Raw genomic sequence first — 27,502 nt, forward strand, 5'->3', positions numbered from 1 at the left:
ATATTCAGAAAAATAGAAATTACATTTTTGTGTGTACTTTAACTCATACCTGTCAAAATATTTAGGTAAAAATAACCCATAACACTAAAGTAAATGCACATTATGCACAAGGACACAGGCAAAAACATTATCAACCTCCTATGAAAATGCATATAATTGATTTATGTGATTATTAGAACATGCTTGTATGTCTGAGTCCTTTTGATTTGCATGTATTGCATAATTAAGTGCTATATAAATAAAGTTTGATTGATTGATTTTTTTAAAGAGCCAAGCTGTGAGGAGAAGGTGAAAACATGAAGACAATCTCAGTTCTGAACCTGGGAGCTGCTTTTCTCTGCATGTGTCCTTCAGGAAAATTACCATAAGAAACTCCTGGATGTTGATAGAGGTTGAAAATACGGCAAGGAAAAAATATATCAGAGAAAATGTGCTTGCCATATAATCACATCTGAGCTTGAGTGGCATTAGGGAGTACTCTTGGTGCACACAGCAAGCTCTGAATAAAAGGCAGGAAGATACTTTAAAATAGAACATGGCATCATGACTGAAAGAGCATGTGGAGGTGGATAATATACATAACAGGTGTTTCAACATAAGAATTTGGTTTCTTAGATATGCTGAAGCAGAACTATACAGTCTTGGATAAATTGTGATTTTATCTGGTAAAAATGTACATTCCATGCCCCAGTGTAGAGCCGCCTTGATATGCAGGATATCTTGATAGAAGTTGCTGGTAAAAAAATAAAAACTTGCAATGCTTCATTGTAAACATTATAAAATACATTTTGCCTAATGATTAGCACCTTAACAAATGCAACCAGCATGCAGGTAATTGACATTTCAGTCGTGAGTGCAAACATTTCACTCTTCGTGGGCAGAAAGAATTCTAACTACTACTCAGATATCAGTCAGTCAAAGGGTTTATGAAAGTAGAGAAACATGAGTTTGAGCAGCCCCATTAATGAGCACGATGACAAAATTGTGCTGTTGTCATAGCAACTCTGCAGAAAACAAATGTCAACCAGTTTATTGCAAACAAAAAGACAGATTGAGTTGTTTTATTGGGATTAAAAAAAGAGGGCAGAAAGCATGATTCTCTGCTGTGAAGCTTTCTGTGATTTGCAGTTTTCCACGATTCCTCATAAAGAAATATTTAGAAGATGGATTTAATTTGGTTCGTTGACTTCAATGTGTGATTAAGACTTTGCTGTTAGTGTTGCATTCAAACCAGATTATCAGTAAAATATCTCATGAAAAACTGATTTTAATGAAAGTTATCATTGAATGTACGTCAGCTACTGATTAATGTTTGGAGTCGACCCAATTTCAGGACGGCCGTTACAGCCAGGAAAACAAAACCCACCAAAACTCTGTTAATTTGTAAAGATGCAGCAAACATGATTTCTAGTAGCTGAGATGAAATCACGATACTCTTTTCAAAAGCTGCACATCACACCAGATCTTTGCTTAAAGGTCAAAGGTCAGTGTAACAATTCTCATTGGTAGAAGAGGACATTCTCTGTAGAAAAAAAAACAAAAGAAAAACATTAATTAACAAAAGACAATACAACATTCCTAAACAAGGCTGTGAGTCTCTCCTGGAACTAAATAAATAACTAAACAAACAAAGACAGATGAACAAAGATGAAGTCAAACTTAATAAAACGTTCATATTAATTATTGAAGTCCACTGTGATTGTCTAAACAGCTCATGAATCACTGGGTGGCTTTAATGAAACGCTGTGCCTCTGTTATTGAATGACCTTGACGTCACCCTGATTCAATATGGCCGCTTCTGCAAATCAGTGTTAGTAAAGAGACCATAGCTCAGCCACTCATACAGATGTTAGGATCTGATGATATAGTGTCCAAGAATCGTTTAGGACTCCTTCTGGGCGTGCTAACAGATCACATGAGATCTTACCACATTGTGTGAGATTTGTGTTATTTTCTAAAATTAGACTAAAACAGCTTTAACACCACCATTCATGATCCTGATCTCAGACTGCATTAAAGATGGCAGGTGATGTAATTAGTCCACTAACTACTTGGCCTTGTATTTGTTTAGAACTCATCAGGAACCTTAAAGAACAAGTGAAGAGGTTTACTTAAAAAGCAAGTCACCCCCAAATCTACTTTTTTTCTGATAAACTATATAAATGTGTGTATAATCGTGCTGTTGGCATGTGTAGTCAATAGTTTTGTACTTTAGTGCATTTTAGTTAAAATTTTAATTTTCTGCCTAAAACTGTTGTGCCGTTGTCAGGTAAAAACTCTGCACTGGATTTGAATTTAAATATGCTATTGCTATTGGCTAAAAGGTACCCTGGAACGTTAGCTGGTACCATATGATGTCACAATGTCGTTGTGAGCCTCCCCGTAATCGGAAGGTTGTAGGTTCGAGCCTCGCTCAGTCTGTCGCTGTCATTGTGTCCTTGGGCAAGACACTTAACCCACGTTGCCTGCTGGTGGTGGTCGGAGGGACCGGTGGCGCCAGTGCTCGGCAGCCTTGCCTCTGTCAGTGCGCCACAGGGCAGCTGTGGCTACATCGTAGCTCATCCCCACCAGTGTGTGAATGTGTGTGTGAATGGGTGAATGACTGATTGTGTTGTAAAGCGCCTTGGGGGGTTCCAGGACTCTAGAAGGCGCTATATCAAATACAGGCCATTTACCATTTATGTGTGTGTATTTGTTAGTGGCTCCGCCCTCTCGGTCTGCTAGGCAAAAGCATTTGTTGCATTTACAAACAGGAAGTGGGAGTGGAGTAATACTCTGGTAGGGGGTGACTAGCTCTTAGAGTTTCCCACTTTAAACAGTAAAGCCACTGAGAATTGCATCAACATACATGGTTGAGTAAAAAATATGACAACAAAGTTATTATTATTTTGAATCAGGAGATAAGGGATCAAAACCAAACCAGCAAGGGAGCAAGAACCTGCAAGTCTATTGTGCCAAATGCTTTGTTTAGGTAAGCTTTAGTGATTATATGCTTCAGAAAATGCTTTAAATAACACAGATATTCTTTGTCCTTTTGCTCATAAATGCAATGTGATAAGAAATATATGATCTGACAAATCTACTGCAAAACAATCAGCTGGGCTAATAAGCCACAACAGGGAAAAATCTAACTGCAGCTACTGGCATCCTGTTGCTCATCAAACCTGCCCTGAGAGAACTTAGCAGTTTGAGCTTTTCACAGTTTTTATACTTAAATTATATCTCCATACAGCTTAAAATTTAAAACCTAATCAACCAGCATTTATCTTCCAGGGCTTTTGTAATGAAGCCAAGTTTTGGGATTAAGAAATAAAAGAAGTGCGAAATGACATGTGTAGGTGTATTTTCCTCTGTTTTCAATCAGGCTTTTGAAAACTGATGCAGAAGCTGCAAAGCTCAGGGGAACAGTGGGTTTATAATATTTTTGAAGATAAACCTTCATGGCACATCTTTATTCCATGCCAGTGTGTACCCTAGTGTCAGTTTACTTGCTTTGAAGACTTCAAGAGCGCTGTTCTTGTATTTCCTCCTCGTCTCTTAGATGATTGACCTGTAAACATGTACAGAAAGTAAACTTTACCTCTCCTTGGCTTCCTGGGGCTGGAGGCTAGGAGGGAGATCCGGCCGTCCGGTTGGGGTCTGGGGTGGTGGGTTGCTTTGCTCAGCGTTGGGCGGGGGAGCCTGCTCATCAGCACCCCCAGCAGAAAGGGTCGAACTCTGGAAATAGTTGTACCCCATGTGCAGCAGTACCGGGACCAGAGTGAATAGGGCCAGGGAGTTTAAGATTTTTGACGTCTGCCTGACCAATCCCGGTGGCTGCCTGGTGGGGTCTGGGTCCCTGGGCTCTGCTGGGTCCCCGGCGGGGGTGGTCGCCCCTGGGTCCCGGGTTGCTGGGTCCCGGGCTCGACCGGCTAGGGGGTGGGAGGCTGCGGGCGGGCCTGTGGGCTTGCCGCCGATATCTCCCGGGACTCTGCCGGCTGCTGGTTGTGGCCCCCGGGGGCGATCCTCTGCGCCTCTCGAGGGGGGCAGGGGCTTTTCTGGTCGCAGTCTCCCTGGGGTTCCTGTGCTCTGGGGCAGCTCCTGGATCTCTGGGACTTGGAGCTCCCTCTGTCTCCTGCACATGTCTAGGGGGCAGATCTGTGGCCCCTCACACTCTCTATTGGACGCTCCTATACAGAAACCTTACATAAACAAGCGTGTGTACACACAGAGGTGCTCACATGGTGCTCTCATGAGTATGGACTTGGGCACATTCAACATATGTCTTAAGGCTGTGGTTGGCACTAAATGCACTGTGATTTATTCTCATGTGATTGTTCAGTTAAACAATGTTGATTTTATATTTCTTCATCAAGTTGACACAGTGATAGCTTGCTCTTGTTGTATTTTTGTTGTGTCCCATTTATGTTTTTTATTTTTTTATTTTTCTCTTTCTGCAGGTCTAGGAGCAGACTCTTGTTCATTATTGTTGCCCCCCCCCCCCCCCATTTTAAGGGAGAACGGTTTGTCTAATTATTTCAGCCAGAACTGCAGAAGTAGCTCCTTTCCAAACCATCTCATGGATTAAATTACGTCAACTCTCGAAGTGACAGATGGATTTGCGCCATTAGCAATGTGTGCTCAGGCAACTTAAATGCCAGATCACTCAACTTTTTGTCTGAGAAAAAGAATAGTTTTCCTTTAGAGTGGTAAGATGGAGCATGAGGACTGTGACATTTTATCACCATGGGAAAATCACTTATTCATTAATACCTGTTTGTGTTATTGCAGCGCTCCCAAAATCCAGCATGAGATTATGTTTCCATTCATAGACTAGTGGGAGAAAACAAGATGAGCTAGTAATTTTATACAAACACAAACATTCTAATTACAATTATGGAAACAGAAAGGACTGAGGCAATAGTTTTTGTAATAAAAGGTCAAATCTGACAATGTAGAGAATAACTGAACGACAGCAGGTCGCATGTACTTCAGCAAATAAGGAGAGACTTCAGGAAATGGCATAGCCTGCAGCTGAATGGGACTGTATCTCATGTGTTTAGATCATAAACTTCTGTAAGACATCTTTACCGTCTTAAATAAATTAACTTTTTTATTTACATTTTGCCATACTATTTGTGATAACATGGAATTTTCTTTTATACTTGACAGCATAGCATATCGTTTATTTGTGTTTGTGGATATAGTTCACTCCATCACTAACCAGATCTAATGGTCTAATGGTATTATCTCAGGTCAGAGCACTTAAAAACACAGAATCTATGAGCACATGCTACCTTCGCATATCTTACACTTAATAGAGACACCCGCCAGGGCAACTCTCATTCAAACAGTACAAAAATGTCAGGAATGAGAAAATGTGGGTAAATCGAGTCTGCAGAGGCCCTAAAACCCACAGGACAGCCCAACCAGCGTCCATGACACCTCCAAGGTTACAAATCCAGCTCTACTCTGAGAACAAAACAGTAACTTTACCATGTTTGTGTCATTTTGTCTGAAAATAGATTGAAATTAATGTAAAAAACTTTTGAAGTTAAACATGGCCAGACGTATTGTGGGTGGATGCTGTTTAGGGATGACAGCTTTGATGAAAACATGGAAAATCAGTTTAAAAAAGCACTTTCAGTATGGCAATCTTTGTGGAAGTGAACAGTTTTTTTCTTACATGCATTTTTATTGTACCCTTGTGTTCAGCCCCTAAGAAGGACCTCTAAACTAATGGTTATGGATGTTTGCTTCCTAATGTGTGTGGGTGTGTTTAATATAGGACTCCACAAAGATAAATACATCGTTGACTCAGCTCTTAAGGGCATGGTCATAACAGCACACCATGAAATAAAGAGCAGAATAACACTCTTAGTAAAACTAACACATGTTGAAGTATACGTGGCACTCTTTTACACTACTTAATTTGCAACATGGCCTAAAATAAAAGACCATCCTCAGTAAAACATGTAAGTAACAACTTCCTATTGGAAAATGCTGCGTTGATTACTGTCTCATCAACTCGCATTCACTTTTTTCTGTAAATATTTTTATTCCTTAAAAATGTAAGAAAACCCATATGCTTCTTGATAAGTTGCAACTCTGGATTTAAATTAGTGATCAAATGATAAAGATCTAGCATTCCTTCAAATATCACTCATGGCTTGCCAGAAATCCAGACTGACAGCAGCAGCACCTAAATGATTTTGCTCTGCATGTCGGTCTAGCCATGCTCCATAGAAGCAGGCCAGATTGGTCTTGTGTCTTGCCAATTATAGCGCTCTATCGGTTTGGTGGGTGGGATGATGTAACAAAACGGTAAAGGAAGGCAGCTTGTTTGAAACGGCTTTGGCATCAACTTTGAACTATTTAGACTTGGTTTTTTTAAGTCACAAGCAGATAGGGGTACTTGAGTCCTTTATTTAGAAAAAGGATGTCTTTTCATCTTCTTCAACAGTGTATGGCGGACTGCCTCATCGACTGACATCCAAAGCGGTGAGTACGTCATGTTGTTCGTTGTCCAAAAGCATGCGGAGACAGTTTGAAAGACAACCGTATTCCACCCCACGACTGAGATCTGTCTTTGTGGCATAGCCAGACTATAGGATGGCTTGCCAGGCTAATATGTGGCTGCTTTCCATACCACACTTTTGAATTTAGCTCCATTTATGGAAATGTTCATACAAGGGCACATTTTTTATTCTCTTTTTTTTCTCTTTGTAATCCAGATGAGGTGTTCTTTGGATGTAAAAGGCACAAACTGAAGTTTGTCTCCTACACTGACCTGAACACAGGTAGGATTTGGTCACTGGACTGCTGTGAAGTGGAGTTGTTAATGCTAACAGTTAGCTTGTTTTAGTCAAGACATTTTCTGCAGTTTCCTGGATGCTAAACCAACAACAGCCTTCCCCATTGTGAGTCAAGATGGGTGAGTCCATGAATGTTAAGTGACAATGTGACATAGATCTGTCCGGATTTTCTAATCCTAGAGTTTCTCCATCTATTTTCTATGAGAATCTAAAGCAGGAGGTAGGTGTAGGAGACTATTTTCACATTCAACCTCCATGAAAACCTCAGAGTGCCTGATTAATTTAAAAGATAATAAGAAAAAAATAGTTTCTTAGTGAAGGACCTCTTTAAAGCTGCAATAACAAAACAAGTTAGCTGTTAAACGCAAACACAGTCACGGGACTCTCACCCCTCCCGTTACCATGATCTCTAGGCCACATCTGCCTGATACCAGAACCCACAATGCCAGAGTGAACGAGACAGTGCAAAACAACAGTAGCAAATGTCTGTTGTTGTCTGTGACTTCAAATTGTGTTTTTCTTTTTGGGTAGTTTGTCCTAAAGTTGAAGTGGTAGCAGCCGGCTGTATCTCCTTCTCTGATATTAAGAGTAGAGAACCTCTCACACCACCAGTGGTGTTCTGCTGCTAAATACACGACAAGTGCATCATGAATGAAGGAGCCAGAAGTGCAGCGGTTCAGTGAGACAGACAACCAGATGGTCCAGTTGTTGGTTTTGGATCGAGCCGTGTTACTGACTGAAGTTTTTAGACAAAAACAAGATAATCCCTTCATTTTTTATTTATTTATTACCTTTTTATGGTCCGTAAGATATTCAAAGCTATACTATGATTGAACGTTGTTAAAAAGCATGAAAAAAGTGAGATAACTTGTTTTGCAGATTTGCCATTGTAGCTTTAAGATGGTATTTTTCTTCTAACTTTCTGATGCATTTAAATTTTAATAACAATTTCAGATGGTGACTGGTTCACTTCAAGGACAAAACACTCGTGTGGGAAATGCAGTCCAGTGTGGGGATGAATGTTCAGACCTCTACGTTTGAGAAGAAAGCAGCTACACGAAAGAGTGACACAGCACAGAAGAGCCAGCTCATCAGGCCAAGACTTAGCAAAGCATCTACTCCTAGAGGGCAAAGGTCACTCTTTTGAAGATGACAAATTAACTAATTTTGGACAGAATAGACAGATTGTTTGGGAGAGAGGTGAAATAAGCTATTTGTATGAAACATGAAAACCCACACTGAACAAAGGAGGTGGCCTCTGGTTTCATCTATTCAACAGAGCAGCCTTGACTTGTCCCCTCTGGCAGTTTCACACAAACGCACGCCTTCAAACATGTGACCAAAGGAAGCACATGTTGGAGAGTTGTAGGATTGTCAGTGTTTTGGTGTGTACGTCACATTGTTCTTGTCTAATAGCACACAGAGACCGTTTTAAAGACAACCGTAGATTCAGAACAATCGAGATCTTTCTGGTCATGACCAGACTATATATTCACATGGATAGAATGGCTTCCATAGACTTTCATAGGAAAATCAGACCAGAAAAATGATCATTAACTGTTGCTGAAGTTAAAGAGACACTATAAAACATTTTCTTATTTTTAAACAATGCTCTTGAACCAGTATGTGACCCCCGTGACCAGAATATTGCACTTGCAACTTCAGAGCTCCGGTCAGGTCAGTTGGAATTAGAAAAAATGGAGCTGACATACCTGGCGCTGCAGTCTGCTTCCGGCATGTTTTAGATCATGTACACAGTTGATGTGTTAAATTTAGTGATGAATCACTCCTGTAGACACTAAGGAAGGCTGGGAAGACATTTCAGCTGTTAGATTAAGGTGTTAAAAAGACAAACTCACAGCGAGGAGATACGTTTTGCTTTCAGTTCTACTAAGGGACACTAGAGGGTGCTAAAAGAAAGCCAAAACTGCCTAGTCTCCCTTTAAATCTACTTGGAAAATGTATACCTCGTATAAATGATTAAAAGTTATTAGAAAAGTTTACAACCACCACAAAATCAAGAAAGAAAAATACTAAAAGTTTGGTTCACACTGTGTTGTAGAAAAATCTCTCGTGAACAGAGTTGTGAGATAAAGGGTGACCAGCCATCTCCCTAGATCTTGTGTCACATGAAGCAGTCATTTAAAATGGCAGCAACATGCACAGTGTGAGCTAGGCTTTAGGTATTGGGAACATTTCAGATTTACCAAGACAGTCAGGATAAAATATTAAGTGAATTTTCAAGTGAAACAACCTCAAAACACTAGAAAAAACCTCAAAGACATCTTTCCCCCCAGTCTGGTCTATCTATACCACTATATAATCTGGCAAATACTTCATCACTTGAATAATTGTATGGGACGAGTGGTGCTTCTCACATTTCCTGCAGCTAAACACCAAAAACTAAATCCAAATCGGAAATGTACCGAACCAAAGTAACAGAATAAATCCAAGCACAAGATTTAGATTCATAAAGCCACTGATTTTATTCGTGGTTTGTAAAATTAAGTCATTTTATCAACATAAATGATTAGCATTACATGACATAATGTTTGTTTTTTTGCCATCAAATTTGGAAAAACTAGAAAAAAAGAAAGATTCGCAGGAACTAAATTATTTCCTTTGCTTCAGGAGCTTTGACTCATTGTGCTTCTCTGAAACTAAAACACTTTTCACACACAATTTTCTCCCTTGTTCTCTTGTTTATTTTAGTATGAGGAAAAAGAACTACAAACAATTCATTTGTTTGCAATTAACCTTTTTCTCTTTCTAAATATGGACCATAGTGTTAAAACCTATAATGCAGTTTAAACAGATTTTGTGTTGCAGAAGGAAGCTAAACTCAACACTGAATTATGAAATAAACAAAATAATAAGCCAGTTGTGAGAACTCAGAAAGTCATCTGTATTATTTGCAAATGAGCTCTTACCCAACAATGTGACCCCAGTTAGATTTTAGCTGGACAGGTCAGCAGGTGAAGTTCAGCTTTTACGTCACAAATCCTTCTCACAAGGACACCTGTTGGCTCTCGGCGATAAGAGGCAGCTGTTCGCCAGAACTCTATCAGCAACTTTCTGCAAGGCAGCGTTGAGACAAGAATACGGTTTATACTCTTTACCAATTATTCTATTTATATGACAGTGACCATTTTCACTCTCTCTCACACACACAAACACACACCCACATACACCCAGACAAAGTGGGGTCCTCCAAAATACAAGTACAACCTAGAAGATTTTCTCTTCAGCTAATATGCATACCCACACAAAGACATAATACTGAGATAAGCAAAAGAAAAGAGATTAAAATTCAACATGAGTAAACAATGCAACCTGAAAAAAATCCTCCAAAACATGGACTGGTTCGAGAAGTTGATAAGTGATTAAAACAGAAGTCACTTAGTGTTTAAATTCACGAAAAAAGCAAACATTGCTGTATCTGCGCAAAAACAGGGAATGGTTGCTAATGAAAATAGAACAGAATAAGGAATGTGTGTGTTCCCATTGATTAAATTCAATTCAAGTTTATTTATATAGCGCCAAATCCCGACAAGTCGTCTCAAGGCACTTCACCCAGTAAACGTTCCAATACAGGTCAGTTCATTAAGCCAATCAGTAAAAAGTTTCCTATATGAGGAACCCAGCTCAATGCATCAAATCGCTGACTAGTGTCTTTAAAGCAATCTTAAGCAAGACTGACACTGACAGAGGGATCACACTCCTGAGTCTCCTTGGTACATCTATTCAGAGGTTCTAGAGAGGAGGGTCCATTGGATGGTCGAACCTCAGATTCAGGAGGAACAATGTGGTTTTCATCCTGGCCGTGGAACACTGGACTAACTCTATATCCTAGCGGGGTCATGGAGGGTGCGTGGGAGTTGGCCCAACCAATCTACATGTGTTTTGTGGATTTGGAGAAGGCATTCTACAACGTTCCTCAGGAGGCTCTGTGGGGGGTACTACAAGGATGTGGGGTACCAGGCCCTCTGATACGGGCTGTTAGGTCCCTGTATGACCGGTGTCAGAGCTTGGACCGCATTGATGGCAGTAAGTCGGGTTCAATTCTGGTGAGAGATTAACTCCGCCAAGGCTTCCCTTTGTCGCAGATTCTGTTCATAACTTTTACGGACAGGATATTTAGGTGAAGCCAAGGTGTTGAGGGGATCTTTTTTGGTGGCCTAAAGATTGAGTCTCTGTTTTTGCAGATGATGTGGTCCTGTTGGCTTCATCAGAACGTGATCTCCGGCTCTCATTGGAGCAGTTCACAGCCGAGTATGAAGCAGCTGGGATGAGAATCAGCTCTTCTAAACCCGAGACCATCGTCTTGGGTTAGAAAAGGGTAGAATGCCCTGTCCAGGTCAGGGATGAAGTCCTGCCCAGGGTAGAGTAGAGGAGTTAGAGTATCTCAGGCTCAAGTTTACAAATGAGGGAAAGGTGGAGTGCGAGATCGACAGGCGGATTGGTGCTGTGTCTGCAGTAGGGCTGCTCAATTAATCGAATTTTAATCACGATTACGATCTGAGTTTTGAACGATTATAAAAAACAAAACAAGCCGATTATTTGCTCCTCCCGCCTGCGCTGCCCCGAGTAGCAAATGAAGCGCTCCTCCACAGTGTTGCCAATTTAGCGACTTTGACGCTATTTCTAGCAGCTTTTCAGACCCCCTTCTTGACTTTTTAACTTAAAAGTATCTAGTGAACACCTCAGAAACATCTCTGGTAACCCTTAGCTACTTTCTGGATAACTATCGTCGACGTTTCCTGCAGGTTAGCTAAACACCGCCTGCTCTCCGGACCGTTCTTCAGGACATTAGGAAAGGGAATGATGTAGCGATGTCGGTCGCTAAAAAAACAGCTCTCGGAGCCGGCTCCTTGTTGGAGCAACCAGAGTGAGTGACACACACACCGCACCTGCGGACTCCTGAGCCACTAAAAACGGCTAAATGTGCGCGTGCGGCGCGCTAAACACACGTGCAGCTTGCCCCGATTGCTGTGAGACCGGGTTGGGGGGTGGGGGGTGCAGCTGTGGTTGGGACAATTATTACATTAACTGATGGACTTGTAAATAAATAGTTTATAAATAAGGTAGAAATAAGTTCCTCACGCTGATAAATAATAACTAATCTCTCTGAGGATACGGTGCTAGTGCACTCTCCTACAGCACCTTGACACGACTAAATACGTATTATGCAATTTTTTGTGAACATCAATTTATTTGCATGTATTTGTTATGAATGCCACAGTATAATTCTTGCTGTCAGTATTTGCAAGATAATGGTATTTGGGTCTGTACTGGTTAGACTTAAATGAGTTAAACCAAGGTCATAGCCCTTGGGTCATAAACTATGAGCTATAAGTATATTGGTCTTTTTATACTGGGAATCAGGAGTTATTTTAGTGATCATCTTGTTTCTTATTTTCGTCCTGATTGTGCCCTGAGCAGTTTTATGACTGAATAAAAACAAATAAAATCAACATAAATTGAAAAATCGTCCTAAATAATCGTGATCTCAATTTCAGTCACCATAATCGTGATTATTATTTTTGCCATAATCGAGCAGCCCTAGTCTGCAGTGATGTGGGCGTTGTACCGATCTGTCATGGTGAACAGAGAGCTGAGCTGGAAGACTGAAGTCTCGATTTACTAGTCGATCTACGTTACGAAATTAATTGCCCCATGGGGACCAATAAAGTTTTCTGATTCTGATTCTGATTCTACCCTCACCTATGGTCACAAGCTTTGGGTAGTGACCAAAATAATGAGATTGCGGATACAAGTGGCCGAAATGAGTTTTCTCTTAGAGATAGGGTGAAAAGCTCGGTCATCCAGGGGGGAATCATTGTAGACCTGCTGCTCCTCCACATCGAGAGAAGCCAGTTGAGGTGACTCGGGCAACATGTTAGGATGCCTCTTGGACACCTCCCTGGTGAGGTTTTCCAGGTACGTCCAATCGGGAGAAGACCGTAATGAAGACCCAGGACACGCTTGAGGGAGTATGTCTCTCGATTGGCCAGGGAAGGCCTTGGGATTCCCATGAAGGAACTGGTCTAAGTGGCTGGTGAGAGGGATGTCTGGGCCTCCCTGCTTAGGCTGCTGCTCCCGTGACCCGACCCCAGATAAGCGGAAGAGAATGGATGGATGGACAGATAGAGAAGGATTGAATAACATTAAATAATCGGAGGGAATTACTTGGATAAACATTTACAGCTAATGATGGATTTGAGTCAACTTGATTTACCAGCTGAAGGAATTACAGACACTTATGTAAAATTTGATTTGGTGTGAGTTTGATGTAATCCTCATCACAGTCTGAGCGCTGAAATAATTGGATTACATCCCAGTGGTGACTGTCACTTTGCAGCAAAGTTTCAAATATGTAACCAGCTTAGTTAATAGTATTAATTTAATACATATGTGATTTAAAGTTTTTTTTGTGCAACACAACATGCCTACTAGCTTGATGGAACAAAAATGAATGGAAAAGTCAAATTTCCTCCAAGCCTCTACAGATTATTTTTGCACAAACTGCTGCTGAAAGATTTTTGATGCTTGTTTTTAGAGTTGAGGACATCTTTCTACTAGGATTTTTTCACATTCATATGTCATATTCCATCATTACACAGCAAATTTTCCATCATAGCAGAACTTGCAAATTTTGAAACATTCCCAGCTAAACCACTGAGGCCCTGCTAATGCAAATGTCCTGCAAAAAGTCATTTTTCTGCAACACTAAGAGGCTTCCCTCCATGATTTAGCTAGCACCTGCTAACAGCAGATTAGATGTGCTGCATATGAACACGCTGCACACGCTTGAGCTGTAGAAATAAATATGCACACCAGTGTTTGCACATGTGCTAATAATACTTAATTCATAGAAAAGCCCATGAATAATCAGCTCACTGCATGTCTTTTGTACAGGCTTTTCTCCCTGCCTTGAATCCAATCGTTTGTTTTGGTTATTAAAACTCTTGTCAAGCGTGGCCTTCAGGACAGAATCCAGAACTACTTCAATCTTTTTTTCCTCCCTCTCTCTGGTTCTTATCACTTTGGAGTGTCCTTGGCCAGCTGTATAAAGATGTGAGCGCATTTCACTGTACTTTGCTGTCACTGTCGAACATGCTGCCTGCTGTGGTGAAGCTCTGCTGTGGAATCTCCTACCCACATCTCAGGAGTATGTCAGGTAAACTCAAGTGAACAATCTGATTTGAGAGTCTTGCTCTTTCTTGATGTGGATGCTCCATTCTTAAAGAGATGTTTTTCTGGTATGCAGGACTTCAGCGCACGGCTGTGGCAGTGATAGGCCAGGAGATCACACACCTGAAGCGATGGGGACAAATCCAGCATCACACCAGAACACATGCAAGTGAGTAAAAAAGTTGTTTTCCAGCTGTAAAATGTTTTTAAAGCATAGTTTAACTAACTGGAGTCGCTTGCAGATCCCAAACAAGAAAACGTGAGGTCTGCAGAGGAAGATCAGCTGTTTTACGTTCGACACGGCCGAGAAGCAATGAGGAAAGCTCTCTGCATGTTGGAGGATAGTGAAGGGTGGAAGGTGGAGATCAAAGAGGTGACACGAACATTTCACTCTTTTTGAGTTTTTAATATTTCACATATGATTAATAAACAAACGCGGGTTACTCTTGTGCAACTATTATGTTTTATTCTTTTCTTTAGAACAATGGAGATATGATCTGCAGCAAAGTGGTACCTGGGTCTGGAAAGGTCTTCAGACTGGAGGCAGTTTTGGAGGCCAGTGTGGATGACCTCTATGACCTCCTGTTTGTCAGAGTTGAGGAGATGCCCCGGTGGAACCCAAGTGTACAACACATCAAAGTGAGTTTGACTTTCAAACCAGTTAAATTAGCATTAACGCTGGTGAAGGTACTTTTTCTTGTGTCATGTCAGATGTTACAGCTTTGCACAGATTTCTGATAACAGGAAATTCACTCAAGTCTGGCAGTGATTCAAGTTTAATCGACGTGTTCTCAGGCTGCTCCAGAAGCTCATTTGAGATGCTGAAGCTGCATCAATCCTAAAGTCGGTCAAACCTGACTCCAAATGGTGTTCCTTTGATTGGTAGGTTCTGAAGCAAGTTGGACCAGACACGGTTGTGACTCATGAGGTTTCGGCCGGGACAGCAGGGAATCTGATTGGTCAGAGGGACTTCCTGAGCGTCAGACACAGCTGCAGACAGAAATCTGGGGTCTATCTTGGAGGAGCAGCGATTCATCTGGACTCATTCCCACCTCAGGCAGGCTTTGTGAGGTATGGGATCAGCTCTGAATTAGTCATGAGCTCAATAAATCCTCCATGTTTCCACACAGAGTGTGCAACGACAGCTATTCAGACCATGAGTTGACAACTAAATTAAAAGTTTGATATTGACCTTACAATCCTTTAGTTTCTGCTGACATAGCTCGTCTTAACCCTCCCACTGTTGTAATGGGTGTGACCCCGTGAGGAAAGTTGACCATTGAGCAGGATTGATGGTTTATCCCTTGAGGTCCATGTGGCAGGGGTGAGGAGTGACCTCGCGGGGTCACCCATAAAGACAGTGGGAGGGTTAAAGGTTTATTACAGATTCTAATGACTTTATTGTGTTCATACTGTATGGTCAATAACCATTTAAACGTATCAATAATCATCATGTATAAATATTGATTCATTTATTTTATGTAATATAATTTGTAACACGTGCGAAAATATTTGTACTAATAAGAATAATACTAATGAGAAAGAGAAACTACAGGGACTATGAACAAAAGTCATTAAAACTTCATTTAACTCTAAAATTAATGAACTTTTCCTTTTTTACGTTATATTTTGGGATCCACACAGAGCTGAAGATGGGCCAACCTGCATCATCATCAAACCTCTGGATGCAACAAAGAGCAGCTTCACATGGCTTCTTAACATGGACGTGAAGGTATTTTCATGACCTTTTTTATTTTGTCACTAAATATAAAAGCTGTAACGTGACCAGCGTCCTTACAGGAATAGTTCAGTTTTTGTACATAAACGTGAAAGAGACTTGGTTTGAATAGAAATGTCCCAAGTTCTTCTCACCGATTGTCATAAATTTCTAGTAAACATGTTTATACTTTTTTTAGTAACTCAGAAACCATAAAATGATCAGTGAGGTTAAGTTTGGACAATTATAGATTAATTTTATGATAGATTTCCTCATGAAAGCATGACTTGTAACATCCTGCAGGGGTAAAGTTCATCCACCTTGTTCAAACTCTCCCACAACAAACCTAGATGCCTCATATCCCTCTGATTCGATGTGGAACACACATTTTTGAGATAAGAAATGTTTACAGGATAAGAACGTGCTATCACGTCATCTGGTGACTGAGATATGGAATCAGGAGAGAGGGGGCCAAGGATGCTGGGGGAGCAGACATGCTGTTTAATCACGTTTAAAACACTTAAAAATTGGTCTTGAGCAATAATCATTCCTCTCCGCACACAGAACATATGTGAAGACAGAACATTGCATTCAAGAAACCCCAGGATGATGCTAAATTATAAGAATTTGTTCAAGCTGATTGGTGCAAAACCTAAAAACCTGCGTCTTGTAAAATGTTGCTATCTATTTTCTTAACCCATTCTACCTTTGAAGAAGCATGTTTACTTTTCAATGACAAGTCAAATAAAACATGCAGGAAATGAGTGTTCTATTGTTGACAAACGCTCAATCCCAGGCTCTAATAAAGGTAACATTTTTCTTGCAGGGCTGGCTGCCTAAGTCCATCGTCAATCAGGCTCTGCCTCGAGCACAGCTGGATTTCACACAACACCTCCGCAGGCATTTCAGCCTGAGATGACCGAGTCTTCATGGCAGCCGTGCTGCAGCAGCAGCACCACTTAGTCATCACTGACGGAGGAGCACTGGGAGACGGAGCTCTTGGTGACAGACCGGCTGCACCATTTGGAGAGAGAGCTGCCGGAGACCAGCGCCAGCCTGGCAGAAGGAAGCTGGCTTACAATAGGAATTAATGTCACGTGTCATGTAAACCTCATTTCCTGTTTCAGAGCCATCACTTGTCTCTTGATGCACGACGCCCTGCAAACAACTGGATACATTGAATAAAGTGCTTGAGTGTGTACATGTTTACTGCTTTATCTACATTTGTGCTGATAAAACGGTTTGAATTTGACTGAACCTGTGCTTGTAATGGAGGCAATAATTCAAGGAAACTTAATCTAAAAAAAAATTCTGTCCTGAAATTGCAAAAGAAACCATTTCTTTTTAAAACAACAGTAAAAGCTTAATGGAGGAAGGTTAAAACAACAAGAATGTTTTTTTCTGTACACTGTAGTTTACTTCACTCATCACACAACTTAGAAATTCAATAAATACCATTTAAAGCTTTCATTCATGTATATACAGGAACTATACAATGAACATGATGGAAATATGAAGCCTCAAGCAGCCCGACCAGGCACACCGTATTTTCCAGCTGCAACATACGACTTTCATAACGTGAAATTTACACTATTTACATGATCTGAGATCTGAAGGAGTTACAAAAATATCATAGCACGTTCTGTTAGACTTTTTTCCAGTTTTTATAGTGTTGGGTGACAGACTCAACCGCGTAGAGATGAAGGAGATGCTACAGTACATCAGGGGTTAGCTTGCAAACAGACTTCTTATACCACTGTTGTGTTGGATTAAAAAAAAAAAGTAACAGAAACAGAGAAACCACAAGGCTCCCTGCCAGGAGTGATGACCGTTTCAATCTTTGGCGTGCCACTGGACAACATCATTGACCGAACAGCTGTCTCTCTGTGAACATTCATTCAATAAGTGGCCAAATGATGGCAAAATGACATGAATGCAGCTTGTTCTTCTTTCTTACGCCAAACAAAATGTGTCCGTACTGGTCACCTTATTAATTAAAATGATGTGTAAATTATGTTATTTCTACTCATCAAAAGCCTTTAGTCTCATCAAACCTTTTATTTCTCAGTTTTTTTCTTAAATTTTAGGCTTTATTGCACCTTTTCATTTGTTTCTCGTTTATTTTAGAGCTACAACATGATAATTTTCTGTAAAGAAACAGAAAATGTCCTCTTAGCATTCTGCCATGGCATTATCTGTCAAATGGAGACTTTAACTAAACAAATAAATAAAACAGGTCAAAGGTCTTTAAGATCTCACGACAGAAAAGCCTTTAAAATTTAACTCATTTATCGTTTTTTTTTTTGTAATGTTTTAAGTGCACCAAAAAAAATTACACAAACTCTAAAATACTTGTCCAGACTCAAGTGTTAATGGGACAATTATAAATATCTAATACGATCGTTTTTTTGTGCCTTTCTAGTTTTCAGCTGTTTGACAGATTATTGGATGTTTTACAGACAATTCTTTGTAATTCTGTTTAAGAGGATGTAAGGATGATGCCAGATTTATTTTAGAGTAGACTCATTTTTAATTAATTTAATTTGATCAATTATAATATTCTGAACTGAACAGGGTCAATAATCTGTCTGGTGCCACACCAAAGAGTGTTCAGTGATCACCTCCATGTTCACAATCCAAGTTCAATAGTAGTTCTAAAGCACTTGAAATAAAAGCAGGCTTACATAACTGTACACAGATAAAAACAGGAATGTAGCTATGCAGTCATCACATATTCAAACATCTTGTAGTCACTTTACTGTACAGCACCTTTTGTTTTGTTGTTTTTCTCCTGTTTCATATTAAAATGCTCCCAAACGCTCTGGAGTTTTGATGAGGTAACCATCACTGGGTTTGTCTGGGTTCACTGGCATGGAGACAACATACAGAAAATAATCATAATAAAAAACATATCTGCCAAAAAAATAAACAAAGAGTGAGCCGAGTTCTGGGACAGTCCAACTGCAGCACACTCGCAGCACCGCTCACCGTTCATTTCTGAGCCGACGAGCTTCTGTAACTAGAGTCCCTCTCTGATCCTAAGTTGTCCCTTCTTGAACCGGCAGCAAATGTGCCTAAAGTGCTCTTTGGATTGTGCTCTTTTGATGCACCTCCATCGGAGTCTGCAGTGGGCTTTGATGACCCTGGAGGTAGAAAAGTCTCCATGTTGGACTCTCTCTTTACTTCAGTTGGAGAGGAGTTGGTAGAGGGATTTTGGAGCAGAGCAGCTTCCGTTGGAGCTTGAACAGCAGCAGCTGTGGTCGGTGCCCATGCAGTGGAGAACAGCCGTCGTCTGATGGCTTTAGTGGTTTGTGTCGGCGTCTCGGTCGTGGTGGCTATCCACGAAGCCTTGTGTGAGGCATGGTGAGAGAGGTCAAAGGCCTCAGGGTCAGGAACTTGTGTGGTGAGGCCTTCTCTCTTGTTGCATGACTCACAACAAAGCTTATAATATCCAGGGATGGAGCAGTACCGCGCAAGGACCTCCATCTGGCAAAAGATGGATTTATCCCCCAGGCATGGCTCGTCTAGTGACAACAGGATACAGAACAGTTTAAACACAGATTTGATATTCAACTGTAACTAATTAAAATTCAGCTTACTGGAAGAGATTTTGTGAACTGGATTTCCAGGAACCTTTTGGTAAACAGCTTCATCCTTCATAGAAGAATTTTCAGGTGTTTGGGTAATGAGTGGGGAAAACGGCGATCCTGGAAAGGACAATCAAAAGGGCATTATAAAGAAGAAAAGACAAAAACAAGAAGCTGTTTTCCACAAATAGACTCAGTGGCTGCTACAGGTTTTTTTGATCCCGAAACCCTCCACTCAATTGCTTTTTGGGTCAGGAAAACAGGAAGAAATGTTTGATTTGAGGTACTGAAAGAGGAAGCAATAACAGCAGCCATAGGAGGTCATCATTGGGGGGGGGGGGGTTAGACACACATGCTAAAAAGATCATGTTAAGATTTTCCTGCCTATTGAGCTTATTAAAGGCCCAGGGGCACTTAGAAAACTGAAGTGAGTCAACCCGTTTACAGAAAATCATATTCACAGGCTAAAAACAAGTGCCTTCCTATTCAGGAACAATTGATTTGTAGTGAATAGAAATGTACTGATGCACAATGTTTTACTCTGCAGCATTTGAGTAAAGGTTCAGTTCTCCAAGTGCTTTTATTATGCTAATATGCCTCCTTAATTTTCTGACTGGTGCAGCTTTCACATGTTTTAAATACACTCGGTGAAGATGTGAGGGGGAAAAATATTAGGATGGATGCACTGAAACTGCAAAAGGAGGAATCTTCGATAGTATGGTCTAAAGCAGGGGTGGGGAACCCTTGTCCATCGAGGGCCACTATCCAGCATATTTTAGTTTCAACCCTGCTTCAACACACCTGATTTCAATCAGCAGGTGATTAACAGGCTTCTGCAGAGCCTGGTGAGCTGCTTAACAGGTGATTCAACCACTGAATCAGAAGTGTTGGCGCAAAGACATGCAGGATACCGGCCCTCGAGGACCAATCAATCAATCAATCAATCAATCAATCAATCAAAGCTTTATTTATGAAGCGCCTTCCGCAACCCTGTCAGGAAGCCCAAAGCACTGAAAAAGCGCTGGAACCAGGGTTCCCCACTGCTGGTCTAAAGCAATATAAAGCTTGCATATGTGCACCATGTGCAGGAAAATAAATTAAATGTCATGGAAGCTGAGGAAATGTTTCTGCATAGAATGGTAGAAACCTGCTCTGCCTGGTACATCTGAAGATTAAAATAACCTTCAGAATAATGAAAAATGAATGTATGAATGTGTGAATTATCTAAATTCATTTGTTTTTTCCCCGAGTCAAAGTTGACAAAACAATTTAAGTCAGCCTCAAGCCGAAGCCTTCACTTTCGCTGGACTTGTGGAATAAACTTGAATGTATAAAGAATTCAAATGAGACTCGTCAGACAGAACCAACACACTTCACAATAAAGTCAAAAGACAGACTTCGAGCTTTCAACTGGAATTATTTTCGTCACAAAGATACGAGGAACTCTGGCATCTGTGAAGCAATACTGATACGAACAGCTTTGTTGCACCGCAGCACAAATTCACGGATTTCTAGAAAAGTAGACAGCATTATCTTTCATCATTCCTTAAAGAGCAAGTCACCCCCAAATCAACCTTTTTTTCCTGATAAACTACATAAATGCGTGTCTAATCGTGCTGCAGACACGTGTAGTCAATAGGTTTGCACTTTAGTGCATTTTAGTTAAATTTTAAATTTTCTGCCTGAAACTGTCAGTGTTGTGCCGTTGTCAGGTAAAAACTTGTCACTGCATTTGAATTTAAACCTGCCATCGCTATTGGCTAAGAGGTATGCTATGATGTAAACTGGTACATTATGATGTCACAATGTCGTGAGTGTGTGTATTTGTTAGTGGCTCCACCCTCTCGGTCTGCTAGGCAACAGCATTTGTTGCATTTTTCAAACATGAAGTGGGAGTGAAGTACGCTTCTTGTAAGGGGTGACTTGCTCTTTAAAGGTGCATTATGTAAGAATGAGGTAAGAGCGACATCCTGTGGTCAAAGTTGGATACTGCAGCCCATTTTCAAGGAACAAATGAGTGACTTTCTCACTACCGTTTCGTGAGTCTCATGGCTGTTGTCAGCTACAGATCAGCACCAGATAGTTCTGGATGATGAGCAAAGACGAGTCATACACAGTCAGTCGAAAACTAGATAAACACATTTCACTAGTCTCAGAGTTTTTGATAATTGAAAAAGTAGCTTGAGATTTTTTTAGAGCCGACTTTTTGTTTCTAATTCTGCATTGTTAGCTCATTGTTAGTCTCTAGCCTGCTTCACCCGATATTAGCGTCAAATAAAATATGCCGTGGCTTCTTAGGGGTACAAAAAATTACTTCTGGATTGCTCCTGTTACTGGTTTAGATTCTTTACAAAACACTAACACATTTCGTCAGTTGGTGTCAAATTCCAAATGTCAGCGCTGTATCGCTGAGCAGACTTGGCAACCCTGCTAGCTCACTGATTGTAAACAAAGGCTTTGTCCCTCTTTAGTTTTTTTTAAAGGAGAAAACCTGACAACCCACCCCAACCCCCCAGCCGGCTGAGAAGTAATTCTGTCTAAATGTAACCTTCCTTCCAACATGATTGAGACATTTAGTTATTATTTTGCTGTGAGATCATTTTATATTGTATCTTTAACACTGTTCAAATTAAATGTAACTTTGTTCACAAATCTTAGAAAAAAAATATTTTAAACTGAGAACAAGGTTTTGTGGGTAACTCAATTTCAAGCATTCAAAACAGAAGAAGCACCACCAGAGAATTGTAGACAATAGGATACATTTCATAAATGTTGTGGCAGAATGTTTTTTGTATTTAAGCACATCTCTAACTGTAGGTGAGTACAGGTATATTAATGAAGGATGCATCTGATTTGGAAGAAGTTCTGCTCATTAATATTTTTACAGAAAGATCAGCTGGCACAGCCGCAGGAGTAGAACTGAAGTTCTTATTTTAAACAGATGAATTACCAATGATCAAACATCACAACCACAGCGGACCTGAGTTCAGTTATAGTGCACATAGTCTGGTACATTTGCATTAAATGCTCCTTGGAAACAAGCATGGAAAGTAGAAAAAGACAATAAAAACTCTGTTAAATAAGGAACATGCAGTAAATCTCCAGAGAATTCACAGCAAGTGTGTGTAATAATGGCTGCTGCTACATTATGAGCTTTCCTCTGACTCTTCTGTATAGATATGTTCACATGCAGGTTATAAAATATATATTTGGGATTAGATCAACTATAACTTATAATTTCTATCATGCTCTAAAAATAAAAAGAGTTAATTTTTTTTTACAATCCATCCTCAATCTTGAATACTGCTATAAAAAATTCACATTTGTGAAAACAACATGCCATAAATAGTCTCCTGCTGTGACATGGGTAAATAAGCTAACACGTTGATGGAATCAGCTTCCTAATTACCTCAAATGTGCCGCAGCTCTAGTAACTTAAATCAAAACCGAAAACGTTCATGTATTCATCAGCCTTTGAATGAATGTTTCTTTTGTAAGAAAGAAAGAAAGAAATGATCTTTTATATGCCGCCTCTCAAGATACAAATCATGAGGCGCTTCACAAGAACAAAAAATTCAAAATATAAAAAATATTTTTTAAAAAGGATTAACCCTCTCAGGCTCAAAATAAGTTTTGATAAAAGGACAAACAACTAAGTCCTTCAGGGGTACTTCTGAGTTAAAAATGCTCATGAAATACATATGTGGTAACTCTGTAACATTGCAAATCTGCAACACCAGCCTCCAGAGGGTTCAAAATAAGGTTAAAAAAATGTGTGATCAAAAAAGTATGGAAGGGGAAAGAGTAGGCCAGTAGGCTTTGGTCACTGGACCTCAGGGACCTGCTGGGGGTGTAGGGACTAAGAAGATCACCAATGTAAGATGGTGCTTGTCCATGTAAGGCCCTATAGACCAGAACCAGGATCTTGAAATGAACCCTGGAGTTGACTGGCAACCAGTGAAGCTGGAGGAGAAGCAGGGTGATGTGGGTGTGTTTGGAAGACTTGGTCAGAGGCCGAGGCATTCTGAACCACCTGTAGACGGTTCAGGGAGGTTTTGCTCAGAGTGAATATTTAATAGAGCCATGCTGAGTGAGGTGGAGAAATCAGAAACTATAAAAACAGCAGGAGTTAGTGGACGTAAGATAGCAGGGTTAACTCCACTGTGTTTATAAAACCACTCATGAAGAGAACAGGAAGAGAAACCACTGAAGAAAGAGGATGAACAGTCCTTAAAAAACTTGGACAGAGAAACCGCGCCACATCGCGGCCTGGCGGGAATACAAAAGTGGTACTCAGGTCTCCAAACAAAGGATAAGAAGCTAAAATATCACACAGATGTTAACTAGATAACCCATGCTTTAAAAGGAGTCTTATTCTCACCAGATTCCTTCTCGTTTACCTCTTTTCCTACGATGTTCTCCCAGGGTTGGAATCTGTTTGGCTCCCAGCCAGCGCGCTGCTGCGCACGTAAGCCACACAGGTGTTTACGTTAAAGGCACTGTAACTGCTCAGCCTTTAACGTAGCCTTTTTATCTTATTCTGACATCTAATTTTATTTGTGTACTTTTAATCTTGATGTTCAAATCTGCTGTTTTCTGTGGTCATGTTGATTTGAATGTGTTGTAATGAATTGCCTCTTTGTATGAAATGTGCTATACTACAAATAAAGCTGCCTTGCCTTTTTAATGTAAACCACTACATTGTATATTAAAAACAACAAACTGAGATTTAAGTTAGCACTTTCTGGGTTTTGAGCTAAATATTACATTTGACTTCTCCAGTCCAAGATGGGCGGTTACTGATTTTCCTTAATAACCCCCTAGCTTTGTTCCTTTATGCTATTCCAAACTTTCTTTTGCATTAACATAAACGTTGCATCTGTAATGTTTCTAACAGCCCGTGCAACACTAACAGCAGCTCACTTCCAGCTGACGTGTAATTGGATCTCACCTGGGCACAGATTTAGTTTGCAGATTAGGACTGTTTCTGGCTTCTCGCCCTCACATTCTCCAGCGGTGTTGTCGCTGGTCTTGCAAACCACCTGCCTCTGCTGAATCCCTTCGCCACAGGTTACCGAACACTGTCCCAAACAAACACACAGGTGTGTTCAACACAAATATGTAAACATTAGCAAAACACCAGAATGTACTCATTATAGAGCCCTACATGTGCATATTTAAGCATGCAGCTCTGCACGTACAGTCCTGTCTCTCGCCATAATTATTCTAGTTTGAAATCCTTTCATATAATATTTGATCACAAAAATCAGAAGCCAGTTTTATCTTGCCGAAAGGCCTGCATATCCAGTATGTGTTGAAAATCCACATCTTATGATAAGGGCACCTAAAGACTTACAGGGAAGCGAATATTGCTTTGAAGAGTCAGGCTGGGGCTCTCACAATATGTACATATAGAAACTCCCAGCAGGCAATAGGGAGAAATGGCATTTCTACACTTGTACCATAATATTTGTCCCAATTTCAGCTGTTTAAAGACTCCAACATACATGTCCACTCTATAATTTAATGCCCTTCCTGTATGAATTACTCCAAAATATATTTTGTAGACTGAAATGCTCCAGATTATGATTAGAATGTCGTAATCAGCCACTGATTTAAAATGTGGCCACACGCGTTCAGTGGTTTTAGAACTACAATTATGAAATCTTTTCCAATCTTTGGCTTTGGGAGGCAGATGTGACATGCAAGAGATGAATCTGATCAAAGTTGCGGCAGAACTCTACGTGCATCTTAATAAAGCAACACTGCGGAATAGCTCTGAGAAAAGCAATAACCAAAAATACTTATTAACAGCTAGATAGAAAAATAAAGACATAATATATCTGAAAATGCTTATGAATTAGTGAAACTTGACAATTGGTGAAGAATACATTTCCCATTGGCTTTAGTTTTTTTTATTATTGTTACTTTTTACGTAGGCAAGCTGGAGACAGAATCCATTTTGAAAAATGTTGAGATTTGCCTTACCTGAGACCACGCCCCTGTCCTCCACTGGGCGGGGCATGCAGTGTAGTTACATACTCTCCTCATTTCTGGGCGATCGCTGGTGCAGTGCTTGCTGTGGACGGGCCGGTTGGTGCTGTTATGGAGCGACTGCATGCACTGCACCACCCTGGTTTGGTAGCCAAGTTTCCCACATGTCTTACTGCAGGGGCTCCAGTCTTCAACCACCCACCTGTCAGCACAGCATTAACATAATGCTTCCACTGTATTTTGGAACAAAAAATGCTAATGCTACTTTGAAATCCCACAGTAAAAGTCATAATAGAGCATTCATGGAAGTAAAACCAGCAGATTTGCGATGTCATAGCTGAAGATCACTTACGTGGGTTGGTTGCATTCTTGTATATTACAGCGTTTCCGGATGGGTTTGGGCTTTTTACTGGTCTCACAGAAGTTGCGATGGACTAATCGACTGTCACTCTTCCTCCTGCATCCATATTTTGTATATTGTATTCCTAATGAAGTCAAGAGAGGGGGCAATGGATCTCAGAGAGGCCAAAAGTTACATATTCAGTATAAATACACCAACAGGGCAACAAAAATGTAAGAGAATGATCATAAACCTGAGAATTAAATGAATTTTAAAAAACAGTATTAAGTTTGCATCGATGGTCTTTTTAAGATTGAGAGTAAGTGTCAGAGACGGTGCTCATCTTTGATAGAAGAGGTTTGATTATCTTAAATATTAGAATTTCAGATTAGAATTTCGATAGCCGGATTGGTGCTGCATCTGCAGTGATGCAGGCGTTGTACCGGTCTGTTGTGGCGAAGAGAGAGCTGAGCCAAAATGCAAACAAGCCGAAAGGCAAAGCTCTCAATTTACCAGGAGATCTACCCTCACCTATGGTCACGAGTTTGGGTATTGACCGAAAGAACCACATCATGGATACAAGCGGCCAAAATGAGTTTTCTCCGCAGGGTGTCTGGGGTCTCCCTTAGAGATAGGGTGAAAGGCTTGGTCATCCGGGAGGGGCTCGGAGTAGATCTGCTGCTCTTCCACATTGAGAGGAGCCAGTTGAGGTGGCTCGAGCATCTGATTAGGATGCCTCCTGGATGCCTCCCCTTTCTGGGCATGTCCAACCGGGAGGAGATCCAAAGGGAGACCCAGGGCATGCTGAAGGGACTAAAGCCTCTTACACACTAGCATTGGCTCTACTCCACTTTGCCCGCCCGCCCCAGCCTGGTCGCGTTCACTCCACACTGCCTTAGGAATGCGGGCGTGTGTGTGTGGTGATAAATGTTACAAATGCTGTTATTTGATTGTCCAACCAAGGACTAGGTTTGCAAATTAGCTTCTGGCTAGAAAACCTCTGTACAAAGCAGCGGTTGCATTGCCCTTCCATGTAACATTGTCTTTGTGCTGTCTTTTTATAATAAAACCAAACTAAACCAAACTAGGACTTTAACTGAGATGAGATACTAATTTATATTTCACCACTTGACTAATATTAGGGGCTGCATGGTGCCGGAGTAAGTAGCACTGTTGCCTCGCAGCGAGGAGGTTGAAGGTTCAAATTCTGTCTGCAGCCTTTCTGCATGTTCTCTCCATGCATGCATTGATTCTTATTTTCCAAACATATGCATGTTAGGTTAATTGGAGACTCAAAACTGATCCTGGTTGTGTTTGTACTGCCCTGTAATGGAAATGCAACCCATCCCCTGCTCCTCACCAGTAACTGCTGGAATTAGACACCATCCCCCCTACAACCCTAATTAGGATGAAGTAGTTTGGGTAATGAATGGCTGAATGAGTGACTCATATTAAGGTGTTGCCAAGGCAATCTCAACCTGAGGCAGGACCAAGTATTATTTATAAATACATCTCAAGCCTTTCCACTCAAGTCTAGTGAGTCAATCCAGAATGTGAGCAAGTCAAGACCAAAATCAAGACATGCAATTCTAGTGTTAGGTCCAAATCATTTAACTAGAAACATAATTTAAATACAGAAAATGACAACTAACCTCCCAATACTTAGAAAAGCTTTACAAAAGGTGTATTTGTGAATGTGGGACGCCTCTCAGTGAGAACTTGAGAATTCTCAAGCTAACAGGCTGAAGCTTTATTAGAGTCACATAACAAAGTCTGAGTCAAGTCCCAAATGTTTTGTGCTTTCATCATATCAAGTCTTAGGTCACCAAAATTATGACTCAAGTATTCAGTTTGCACCTTTACCTACATTTATGCA

The 27,502-nt window shown here is 40.6% G+C and overlaps 2 protein-coding genes across 4 annotated transcripts in view; one reads left to right on the forward strand and one right to left on the reverse strand.

Annotated features, from left to right (window-relative positions):
* Positions 1–13,762: 13,762 nt before the first annotated feature.
* On the forward strand, positions 13,763–16,904 carry star2 (steroidogenic acute regulatory protein 2). The gene is made up of 7 exons (XM_015963044.3): positions 13,763–13,974; positions 14,065–14,157; positions 14,231–14,361; positions 14,469–14,627; positions 14,875–15,059; positions 15,633–15,720; positions 16,532–16,904. Exons 1-7 carry the CDS (start codon positions 13,911–13,913, stop codon positions 16,622–16,624), a joined length of 813 nt encoding a protein of 270 aa, XP_015818530.1. The 5' UTR covers positions 13,763–13,910; the 3' UTR covers positions 16,625–16,904.
* A 1,324-nt stretch (positions 16,905–18,228) lies between these two features.
* LOC107387834 (A disintegrin and metalloproteinase with thrombospondin motifs 14) overlaps positions 18,229–27,502 on the reverse strand; it is a 69,187-nt gene continuing 59,913 nt past the window's right edge. For all 3 annotated transcript variants that reach the window (XM_070545675.1, XM_015963043.3, XM_015963040.3), the window contains exons 18-22: positions 25,639–25,771; positions 25,281–25,488; positions 24,244–24,373; positions 19,305–19,412; positions 18,229–19,229 (exon numbers count right to left, since the gene is read on the reverse strand). In XM_070545675.1, coding sequence (XP_070401776.1) covers positions 18,697–19,229; positions 19,305–19,412; positions 24,244–24,373; positions 25,281–25,488; positions 25,639–25,771 — 1,112 coding nt within the window. In that variant the 3' untranslated portion in view covers positions 18,229–18,696. The remainder of the gene's footprint in view (positions 19,230–19,304; positions 19,413–24,243; positions 24,374–25,280; positions 25,489–25,638; positions 25,772–27,502) is intronic.

Source organism: Nothobranchius furzeri, chromosome 16, assembly GCF_043380555.1.
Source record: "Nothobranchius furzeri strain GRZ-AD chromosome 16, NfurGRZ-RIMD1, whole genome shotgun sequence".
Classification (NCBI taxonomy): domain Eukaryota; kingdom Metazoa; phylum Chordata; class Actinopteri; order Cyprinodontiformes; family Nothobranchiidae; genus Nothobranchius; species Nothobranchius furzeri.

Bases quoted from the DNA above. Each gene is read 5' to 3' on its own strand.
- star2 (XM_015963044.3), top strand. From the start codon at position 13,911: ATGCTGCCTGCTGTGGTGAAGCTCTGCTGTGGAATCTCCTACCCACAT. The intron at 14,158-14,230 runs GTGAGTAAAAAA...AGTCGCTTGCAG, and splicing joins TCACACCAGAACACATGCAA to ATCCCAAACAAGAAAACGTG. The intron at 14,362-14,468 runs GTGACACGAACA...TCTTTTCTTTAG, and splicing joins GGAAGGTGGAGATCAAAGAG to AACAATGGAGATATGATCTG.